Source organism: Bidens hawaiensis, unplaced genomic scaffold, assembly GCF_021521415.1.
Source record: "Bidens hawaiensis isolate Kalapana, Puna unplaced genomic scaffold, B.hawaiensis_p1.1 tig00023795_1, whole genome shotgun sequence".
Lineage (NCBI taxonomy): Eukaryota > Viridiplantae > Streptophyta > Magnoliopsida > Asterales > Asteraceae > Bidens > Bidens hawaiensis.
In genome coordinates, this window is record NW_027493737.1 from 109779 (window position 1) to 121850 (window position 12072).

General features: G+C 33.8%; 1 protein-coding gene across 1 annotated transcript; it reads left to right on the forward strand.

The window, feature by feature from the left end:
* The first annotated feature begins 3164 nt into the window (after positions 1–3164).
* Positions 3165–5247, forward strand: LOC143568048 (serine/threonine-protein kinase D6PK-like). Its single transcript, XM_077054294.1, has 2 exons — positions 3165–4375; positions 4461–5247. The coding sequence occupies exons 1-2, from the start codon at positions 3282–3284 to the stop codon at positions 5230–5232; spliced, it is 1866 nt and encodes a 621-aa protein (XP_076910409.1). The 5' UTR covers positions 3165–3281; the 3' UTR covers positions 5233–5247.
* The last annotated feature ends 6825 nt before the right edge of the window (positions 5248–12072 follow it).

Consider the following 12072-nt stretch of genomic DNA (forward strand, 5'->3'; position numbering starts at 1 on the left):
CAAGTGTTCAACTAAAATTAACTTGGGGTACGGTACACCCATATTGACCAAAGACTAATTTAAATGTCATGTAAAAACTATTATTTTTCCTTCTCAAAACCATTATTGACGAGGCAAGTTGGGTTTTAATCAGTTATGGAATTTAAAGATATTGAAATTAAAGAGACAAAACACGTATTTATATTTAATTCTTGTTATACTAAAATCAGTTTTATGTGCAAATAATTCAAGTACTTAAATGCATTTGTTTTGGTGACTTCATTAAAGACAAAGGTTATTACAGATTTTTGTTTTACAGTTAAATAAAATTACTTCAAAATATTAAGGTATCAATCAATCAATCAATCATGCCCAGTAAAATCCCACCGACAGCAAAGCAAAATATTAAGGTATATTGGTTTTTAATGATCCTAACTATTGTCTTTTGGTCACTGCTGGTCCCAACTAATGAATCTATTATTGATGGTCCCAACTTTTAAAGTATTTGTTTATATTGGTCTGTGGCTAATATAATTCTAACGTCGTTAGTTTCAGGTCCCTAGGAAAACGTTTTTGGCCAGAAAATTCAAATTTGTTGCCGGAAAGCACCACCTGAACACCGCACCCACCGCCAATTGACTCGCCGCTAACCAACTACCACCACTCAAGTACCATCAACCTATTCCAACGATAGTTTTAGGGTTACTGGCGACCTCAATAAGTGAGGCTTTTACTTGAAAAAGGTTCCTAAATGTCCAATACGAAGTTACCAAGATGTTTGGGACGAAAATGTTGAGTTTTCGAGGAAAAAAATTGAGTTTTCCGGCCAAAACTGTTTTTCCGGCGACCTAAAACTAACGACGTTAAGATTCTGTTAGTCTGCGGACCAATAGAAACAAATACTTTAAAAGTTGAGACCATTAATAGCATATTCATTAGTTGGGACCAGCAGTGACTAAAAGGTCATAGTTGGGATCATTAAAAACCAATATACCAAATATTAGTCTAATTATGACATAATAATTTACACACGGATTTAATTTAAGTTTAACATTTTTTAACAACTTCTAAGTTTAACCTGTGTTTACCGTCTTTTAAAGTTATTAAAGTATATTAAACAATATAAAAATATCAATAAATATACAAATCATTGGGTCTACAGATTAAATAGTTGAAACCAAACACGACTCATATGCTCATTCCATATCAAAGACATTAGCTTTATACTCAATACTTTCAAATTCTTGTAACCCAAACACATCTCGATTACCTTATTTAATAAAATAGTATTATACTAAGGGGGTGTTTGGGATTCCTTATTTTTACCGTCTTATAACTTATGACTTATGATAAGTTAAAAAATGTTTGGGTTTTCTTATTATGTGAGAGGAAATGTTGATAAGTTACACAATTGTAACTTATGACTTCTCTTTATAAGTTAGAGGTGAAAATAAGGAATCCCAAACAGCCCTAAACATGCCGAAAAGTTGTAATAAACGAGTTAAACTGATAAACCAATTAAATCAATAAGGAAACAACTTATTTAACCAAACAGATGAAATACGAAGTTAACCCTCATATAACTCATCCACTTAAAAGGGATAAAATAATAATAAATCAATTAAAAACCGACATGTATATTCTAGTGTTAGATTAGATTTTGTTAGTAGAGGAGACAGTAAAAAACAAAAAAGAAAACCTCGTTATCCGTCATCAGTTTGTCTTGAAAAGTAAAAGCAAAACATAACATAAACGAAAATTGTTGAAAACCAAAGCAGACCATTTATGACATCCATCCATCCGCCAATTTGGAAGGATGGAAGGAGGAAAGGAACAGTGTTACTTCTCGTGATTTGCTTTGCATCCGTTTTTCTTCAATTCAATTCCACACCTCTCTCTCTCTCTCTCTCCACCATAAACCCTATCTTTCGTTTGTTCTTCCCCAATTCACCCTTTCTTTCTTTCAGGTAATTATTCTTCCTCCGTTACTTCATAATTTGTTGTTTAATTTTATACCCATATATGTATTTTATTTTGCTTCTTTCTGATCCCATGAGTTTTGATTCTTAATTCGGTAATAGTTTTATTAGGTTGGGTTACACGGGCATGAAGCTAAAACTGCCACTACTAGTTTAATTTAAGCTTTTTTTTTTCCAGTTTTATTAATATGTTGCTAATTTGTAGAGATTATCTGCTTTCTGATATTATTATTATTATTATCATTATTATTATTATTATTATTATTTTGAACGGCAAAGAATCTCACGAGTAAACCTATCCTTTCGGGGCTACGTCCCACCCATGCGCAGGAGCTGGATGGAATCCGTAAACCCTCACCCCCAATCGGTTCTGACCTGGGATTAAAGCCCTGATTCGTCCCTTCCCCAAAAAACCTTCAATCTGGCCCAAGTGAGATTCATACCTGCGTCTCCACTAAGGGAGGGCAAGCCTCTTACCACTAGACCAAATTATTATTATTATTATTATTATTATTATTATTATTATTATTATTATTATTATTATTGTTATTGTTATTATTATTATTATTATTGTTCAGATTTGGTACTTATTAAGTTATAAATACAGTTTAAGTTGATTCTTGAAGTCATGAGGAGTTATGTGGTGGAATCTGGTTTGTTGTAGGTTGAAACTGTAGAATTCAAACATTAAGTAATATTAAATGAATTCAAAACTCAACTACTAGCTGTTTGGTTTTGAGTTTTAAGGTTCATCTTTCATGCCAGTTCATGTTGATGGTCCAGTTTTTCATTTGTTCTAGCGTCAAGTAAGTGGGGCCCGCTTGTTTTAATTTTTGAACACCATTTAAGTAGACCTAACTAATGAATTGAAAATGTTAAGTTACGATAATGAATGAAACGTGTTTATTTGAGGCTGGATTTAGACTTTTGGTAAAGATCAAACGTTGTTGAATGTCGGTGTTTGAACTGTGTTTGATGGTCAATTGTTTATCTTATCTTTACTTAAGACATAGATTTTTTTAATGTATACGATGATAAGGACAATCGACCCATCCAACATGATTGCATATTTTGGAGGCTTATGGTATTTTGTATAGAAATATAATATTATTCTTTAGGGTTGTATTTTGCGATACATTTCTAAAGATATTATTTACAAAATCATGCTTCTTTTATACCTTTGAGATAATTTATTTTTGTTCTTATGGAATCTAAATATTTTGACAGAATAGAAAGTGACACAAGGATGACCAATGGTCTGTGTGATACCGGTGCGGGTTGATAATATTCACTCAAAAGGCCTATTGAAACACATCTATCAACATGGGGGCTTTATATAACACCGGTGAAATCGTTGAACTAGAAGAAAATTCCGATTTTCAATCTGATAAAACACAAAAAAGATTCTTTGTAGAGGATGACATCAATAGTCTTTTTGAGTCGGTTAGGATTTCAGTCAAGACGACGGGTTTACCAAAGTCTCTTAAAGATAAACATAAGAAATCCATGAAGAGACCAATGAGAGTCGGCCCATATCAGTCGTCACAAATTGGAATTTCAGAGCCCATTAATTTGAAGCAGGCGCTAAGAGGATTAACCATCTCTCAAGCCTCAGAAATGGCAGCCATGAAGCGGTTATCAAAAGGTGGACCGGTCAAACGGTCACAGATAGCCGCAGGAATTGAATTTGATGATAAAATGCATCCTCAAAATCATCAAAATATGGTGGAAGTTTCCATTGTTCCGGAAAGATCGTCGTCGACTTCCGTGACTGAATTGGTACAAAGCAGAAACTTAAAGCTAAAACTTTCTTCTTTATCGACCCGTACTAGAAGAAAACTTCCCGTGGTCGATGAAATCCAGCCTGATTTGGTTGAAATAAAAACGAAACCTAATAATAATAAACCCGATGCAAAATTAAACCCACGAGAAAAAGGCGAGTTCTCGCAGAGTTCAAAGAGCAGTGTTGGTGAATGCAGCAGCAGTACAAGTTTTAGCTGTGACAGCAACACGAGTAGCATCAGTAGGCCCCACATGTCAAAGGATTTGAGATGGGAAGCTGTTAATAATGCTAAGAAGCAATGTGGAAACTTAAATATAAGAAACTTTAAGTTAATCAAGAAAATTGGCGGTGGAGATATTGGAACTGTTTATCTTGCTGAACTTGTTGAATCAAATTGCTTTTTTGCTTTGAAGATTCTGGATAATGAGTTATTGGGCCTGAAGAAAAAAGCTGCTCGGGCCCAAACCGAAAGAGAGATATTACAATTGCTTGATCACCCGTTTCTCCCGACTTTGTTTTCGCATTTCACGAGTGATAAATATTCGTGTTTGGTTATTGAATATTGTCCCGGTGGTGATTTACATGTTCTTAGACAAAAACAGCCAAATAAATGTTTTTCTGAACCCGCAGCCAGGTAATAACTTAAGGTTTATTTATTTTATTTTGTTTTGTTTTATTGTTTGGTTTTATGATTATTTTTTTTGGTAACTAAAATTTAGGTTTTATGTTGCTGAAATCCTGCTTGCTTTAGAATACTTGCATATGCTCGGTGTTGTATACCGCGACTTGAAACCTGAAAACATATTGGTACGAGAAGACGGTCACATAATGTTAACTGATTTTGATTTGTCACTTAGATGCGATCCAAACCCGACACTGGTCAAGCCGTTGTCACCATCGGTTGACCACCGTAAAGACACGGCGTCAAGCTGCATTGACCCGTTTTGTCTGCAACCATCATGGCAAGTCCCGTGTTTCACTCCAAAGGTGCGCACACCAAAGGTCAAAGATGTGGCTGTTCCGGTCAACCCTCTGCCACAGCTAGTAGTGGAGCCCAGTGGCGCCCGATCCAACTCATTTGTTGGGACCCACGAATACCTGGCTCCCGAGATAATAAAAGGTGAAGGGCACGGGAGTTCGGTGGATTGGTGGACGTTTGGGATATTATTATACGAGCTTTTATACGGTAAGACACCTTTTAAAGGTACAGGGGATGATGAAACATTAGCAAATGTGGTGTCCGAGGGTCTCGAGTTTCCAAACAACCCGATTGTTAGTTTTCACGCAAGAGATTTGATTAAAAGTTTGTTACAAAAGCAGCCGGAAAATAGGTTAGGTTCGGTGAAAGGGGCTGCAGAGATCAAGCTGCACTCATTCTTTGAGGGGTTGAATTGGGCTTTGATACGGTGTGCAGTGCCGCCCGAGGTGCCTAAAACGTGTGATGTTCGGAGTGTTGGTCGAAGTGAAAATTCGGGGTTTGAGTTGTTTTAGTTAGGGGGGGAAATGTTTTTTTTACAGAAATGAGGAATTTGAGTAATGTTTTGTAACACATGAATATGAATAAATATAGTACGTTAGGTTATGTATAGTGTACATGATGTCATGTAATACAAGAAGTTGGGCAACCATATAAATGTAGTTATTATGTACTGTTAACTTCTTAGGTTTCAAGTCCATACACCAATCTATTGCTAGACATATACAAGTGGCGTAGTCGTAACTGTGGCGACTCATGAAGTAGACAGCGAGCTCCACTGGTATTCGACTACCTTATTTTGTTGAAGCGGATTTGTTTATATGAACTTATGTTCTAGTTTTATTTCTATTATAATTTAGTGTAACTATTTATCTTGTTACTAAAATGTGAAGAGAATCCATACATTAAAATCCATATTTATTTCATACCACTTAAGTTCTATCATACATTAATTAGTAGTAGCATACAAACGGTAAATCGCCTTAAACACAACTAGATGAATATTGTAACCATATGTGTTCACGGCCTCTTCAACATACAATTATTCTTTCTTTCCAATCCCATGAGACATGTTGTAGATGCCGCGTCCCTGTAAAGGTATATTAACGATTAATAAACCAGTGTAAATATGTTGACGCTGATTCCAATATAAAACATAGATTAGACTCACAATGAGATACAGGGAAGATCCTGCCAATGCAAGTGGAATCGCAACCGAGGTTATTTTGTCCATTGGACCTTTTAGATAAGTTGGTTTATTAACGCTTTGAAACAGTTTTTGCTTCTCGATCAGCTTCTCTCTTGGCCTAAAAGGTGGTTCCTCTACGACCATCCTCTCAAGGGAAGAAGATACCTATCTATAGAATAATAAAAATCTCGTAAAATATTATACATGGTTGATCAACTATTTATACAAGGTATAGATAATTATAAATAAGCCTAATAAATTATAATCATGATAATTCTATATAATTATAGTCTTGCTAATATTATCACCCATGAATCAAGAAGCATGATTACCATGGCCGGCCCAAGCAAGGGCGAGCCAGACCCCTGGTCTGTCTAGGTGCATTTTTCATAGGCACATGTTTCTTTATATATGTAACCGAAACAATGATTGGGCCATCAACAGTCCCCGTCTCTAGGGAGAGTAAACTTAAGTTAGAGCTTTAGAGTCACGCTTAGAGGCCTCCAGGCCTCCAATTTGGACTAAAGTTTCATACCAAAAACATACTAAATAATGAAGATTAGACTAGAGTTTGACCAAAAACATCTTAAATGATGAAAATTATTCTTAAGTTAATTGAAAAAACAAACATATTCATGGTAATTTATTTTGCTTTGTAACACTAAAATTCAAAAAAGCCTCAAATTCTGGTTTCGTTTTAAGCCTCCAAAAGGATTGGGCCGGAACTTCAAAACTAATATTGCTATAACGTTATATAACGTTAATTGCTATTTAAAAAAAATAGTTTATATGATTCATTAGTGTATAAGGGAATTTAATTTCTTCGGCTCGTATAAGGCACTTGAAACCTCATGACTGGCTTTAAAGCATCGGTCAGCATGTTAATACTACAAGTCTGTAAGATCAAGAAACAATAGAGGTCAATGAAATATATTGAGAAGAAGTCTTACGATACGTACGTGAGTATGGAGAAGGAGAAGATTTTTGTGCAGGAGCAGAAATGGAGAATCAACGAGCAAAACCACAGTGGAGACTACACACGATGATTCGAGAATGAAGGACAAACAATATTTAAAATAATCCGGTGGGCCTTTTGGATGTACTTCTAGACTTATGTAGCGTTGTAATTCGATTAAACAAAAAAGAATATTAAAAGAAACATAGAGTCTGGTAGAGAGAAATAAAAACGAAAAAAATGAGAAAGACTTGTGAAAAAAAAAAAGAAGGAAAACCCTTTAAAAACTAATAAAAAATATAACTCAAAATTAAAAAATAATAATAAAAAGGATAACAAACAATAATGTTTCTTCCAAATTTCTCGTTAAAAAAACGCAATGTTGAGGAAAAAATATCATTGTGTCTTTTTGTTTATCAGTGTATTTTTTGTTTATTTTCGTCATTAATTATGTTTTTTTTCCTTGTCATTTTGTCTTTCTTTTTTAATATTGTATTATATTACTTAACATTATTTATATTTTGTTCAGCGTTGTGTTATATTTTGCTATCTATTATATTTTTTTATTTATAATTGTGTATTTTGTTAATTTTCATCATCGTGTCTTTTTTCTCGGCATTGTGTTTTTTCGTCGTTTTTTTTCTTTTTGTAACAAGAATGATGAGGGAAACATTTTGGTTTTAAAATTTTTTCATTTTTTATTTATATTTTGAGTTATGATTTTTTATTATTATTTTTTTAATATTTTAGGGGTTTTTGTATAGTTTGAAATCTTTCTCACATTTTTCATTTTTGTCTCTCTTTGTATTTTAACTTTACCCAACAAACATATATATATGCTATAAAAGAGTGAAAGACCGGTTTGGTTAAAAAAATTCAAAATTTATCATCAAAATTTTGATTTTTCGTGTGAACTAAAAGTTCATCATGTAAAGAAAACTAATGCACTTTCAAGAAGGGAAAACTATATTATGAAAAGCATCTCCAAACAACTAGGTGAGAGTCATGAGACATACATCAAAACAATATAACATGAAACAGATAATGGTATACGTGTTTTATAGACAATGCTTGCTAAATGCATGCCATATCAATATCCTCACTTATTCTTTTTCCTCTTATCTAGTCTTTATCTTCTTTTTCTTTCTAATTGGATCTCACAACATCACACGCTTATGCACTTAACCAATGATTTTTTAACCAATGATTTTATACCCTTTCTCTCCTTTGTATCCTCTAACTTATCATTCATGTCACAAATTTATCTCAAATGCATTGCATTGAGTTTTGTCTAATGAGAAAATAGAACCAGACAAATCTGTGATCCACTTATCCAACTCCTTTAAAATAAGTTTTAACTTAAGTACTTAACTAAATAACTGAAATTGTGTTAAAAGGATACCTAAGGCTAAGACAATACTTGATTTGAATTAGTTGTATTACTTATACATACTACATTAAAACACTAAGATTCTTATATTTGTTTATTCTATAGTTATGAATTATTTATAAACTAGAATTTAGACCCGCCGTTAAGTTGTGTAACGTTCGGTTTTAATAGTAGCTTTTACTTTAGTATAAACCCCGTAAAAAAATATTCGCTTTGAATTGATTCGGAAATATTTAAAGTTGATATCAATAAGCACCGGTGGTGTAAAAGTGCAAGTATATGAACAATTAAAAGAGTGTGTAAAGGTGTTTTAAGTAAATGAACGATAGCAGAGAATACAACATATGAACATAATATAACAAACAATAAGAAAAGTATATTGTACAACAAAATCAACTATGAGTACAATCCTTGGAGCATAATCAAGTTGGTATGGTCGTTGTACGCAAGACAGAGTAAATCGACGTTTGGTGAAATTTAGAGGCTATATCTGTTACACCACAGTTGTTAAATTTAGAGACTATATCTGCTACACTATAATTACAAATATGTTAAGTCTTCTAATAAAAGTTCATTATTGATCATATATAGCGCCCTTTATGACTTCGAATATTTCACCCTATAATCCTTAACTCACATCTTGACAATCAATACTTTAACTTGGCTACACTCTTCGGCCACATGCATGTTAACCATCAATAACTTAGACAAAGAAAAAATATAATTTGTACATGTGTAATATAACTTAAAAAAAGGACATTAAATGGCTACACTGTACACAAAAGAAAAAAAAAATGTAACTTATTAAATGAAAATAATGTTAATAATATTATACATGCTAATTCTGCAACTCTTTAGAACTGTGCAACAAAAAGAAGTGAAATCGATACCGCCACCGCCACCGCTACCATCCACCGCCGCAGAGTTTCCGATCAACAAAATCACATCTTCTATAAATCAAGCAGCTTCCTATCTCCCTCTCGCTCACTTCCCTCTCTCTACTATGTTATTTTCGGTTTTCCGGTGAGAAATAAGTACTCCGGCGAGTTGGAACAACACCGCAAAGCACGAAATCAACAACGCCCCTCTTCATCTTCACCACGTCCAAACCGCTCGACGCTCGAACTCGCTCGCCGCTCGCTCGGAATTTGCTCGGAAAATGCTCGCTCGATTGTAAATGAGCCGCTCTGCTCGATTCGGTTCGGCTCGAAAAATTTTAATTTATTTTATATATAAGTATATATGAACAAATATATAAATATATAGACAAAACACGTAAAATATAAGTATACAATTTTTTAAACTCTTTTAAATTTTTCCTATTCCGTCAATTTTATAGTTTTATTAGTTCCATTCAAGTTTTCATATTAATAAAAGTTTGTTTACATGTTCATTATATCTCACTTCAAATTTATTCCTCTTAAAAATTTACAACATATTATATGTTTGTCTAAAAACTACTAATTTGTTTACAACATATATTATTTTCAGCATTCAAACTTGTTTCTTATTGAAAATTTTAAAGTGAAAAAGAAATAAAAAATGCTCGAAATCGCTCGATGTTTGATTGAAAAATGCTCTGTTCGATTTTGACTCGTTTCATTTTTCGCTCGGTTCGAATTTCGGCCGTTCGGTTCGGTTCGGTTGTAAACGAGCCAAGCAACGAGCAAGCCTTCGCTCGGTTCGGCTCGGCTCGTGAATAGCCCTAATCTAGACCTAGTCATATCGACCCATAGATTTTAGCCCAATATCTTCTCTTTGTTTTAGCCCCCACATCACATTGTGGGCCTTTCGTAAGGAGTTTCCCTTCTATATACTCAAAGCTCTCTCTTTATAGATGTAGCCAGTAGGGTAGTAAAACTAACCGCGGATCAAAAGACACGTCTCGCGGGTCTCCAACACAACTCGCGGATTACCATTGAGCATCCGAGAAAGGAACCCGCGAGCCGCACAAAGGACCCCACACACACAAGGTCCTCACGTGATATGGAAGAGCAGTTGTAACAAACTATTTCTAAAAGATTTTCTCAATATTCCCTAATAGCGACATCGACCAATGGAAAGATGACATCTGGTAACCGTCCCCAAACGTGGCCAGGCTGTCACATCCTATAAGCGCTCGACACGTGGCCATTCAGGTAGATATGGAATATCTTGATAATGACAACTCCATCAATCATATTCCCTCCACCTTCGGCTATAAATACTTGAGTCATCTCCTTGAGGTATTCATTCACTCCCACACGCTCTAAGCAATTACTTGTATTCGTACTTTTTTCTGATCAGTACAGTACTTATTCTCACGCCGGAGGGTGGTTACGGGAAACCCCCCCATCGCGTCCTTCCCGTGACGAGACTCACTGTGTTCAGTTTTGCAGATGATTGGCTGGAATCTGAAGTCATCTAACCATCAGTAGACTCACACTTGGGGAAACGTAGAGTTGAATTATCCAGTTCGATTTTGTGCTTCTTCACTCTTCCTCACTCTGGCACATACATTGGAACAAACGTTTTATATATAGACACACATAAATTTTATGATCATGATATAAAAAATGACTTGAGTGTGAGAGGGTAGACCCCCAAGACTTAAGCTTTTGGACCCTTTCTTACGAGCTATTTGTTGTGTTTACAGTTTCATTACAAGACATAAAAGATCAAGTGTAACTAGCATCGTTTAAATACAATATCGATTTACTATATGTACGAAAATGAGTTGAAATTACATTGTTTAAAGTTATATGTGTAAAATTAATACTTTAGTTGATACAACTCTCATATTATGTCGCCAATATCATATCAGATATAAGGTTTGATTTTAGACATCACAAGCATTTGATTAAAAAACTCGCAATGTTTATAAAATCTAAAATTTAAACACGTCAAGGAACATAAAAGATGCACCAAAGATGAAATTAGTAAAACAATCATCTCATATAGCCGTCGCGTGTCAGGATTCTTTATATTAAAGCTAATGTCACGGGTTCGACAAATCATTTCAATAACGTATGAAAGACATGCCACTTTCCATTTTTTTAATACGCCACATGTTTATTTTTAAATAAATTCTCAAGGCGGGTAAGAATTTGCACCACTTTTTAACAATGTTATCAAAAATCGAGCATACATCCAGTTAAACTAATTGTTTCTAGTAGATTTAGGACTAAAAACGTTCACTTAAAGTGAATAAGTTGTAAGTTGTTTTTATCAACTTTGTTAATAAATTCTACTTACAAGCATATTTTTAACACAAATTTACACACCTCTATATGGTGACGGATTTAAAAATTTTACCCAATGGAGTAAAAGAAGGTTGATAAATATAAACATTAAAATATGTAAACAACAAACTTTAATGAATAGATATATAAAAAATACATATTCTAATAGTCCTATACATAATTTTATTTTTGAGAAACAGATTACAATTCTTTCAAGTGCTTTTTTTTTATGCACAACAAGCTTATCTGGTTTATTTCAACTATTAAACTTTCTTTTGAAAATACAAGTGGGATACATTTGGAAAGATTGTTTTTCATTTCATGAACATTTACATAAAACTCAGTTACCGTATAAAATACAAATACATGTTAGTCTGTTGAATAAAAACAAGACAATAAGTAATTAGTGATTTTGTAACTTAAATATGAAATGCATGACGCAAAATCAAGCCAAAACATTTTACATAAGACTTTTTAATATAAAAAAAAGGCTTTAAGTTGGCTTGAAGAAAGAGCACTAGAGGACTGTGAGAAAATTAAACAAGGTATTATAAATTATATCTACTTTTGGTTAAACTTGGTTAAACAAGACATTCACAA

What these genes read in the sequence shown, in the direction of transcription:
- LOC143568048 (XM_077054294.1), top strand. Translation starts at nt 3,282, where the DNA reads ATGGGGGCTTTATATAACACCGGTGAAATCGTTGAACTAGAAGAAAAT. An exon ending in TTTTCTGAACCCGCAGCCAG is followed by an intron (nt 4,376 to 4,460) that starts GTAATAACTTAA and finishes ACTAAAATTTAG; the next exon opens with GTTTTATGTTGCTGAAATCC.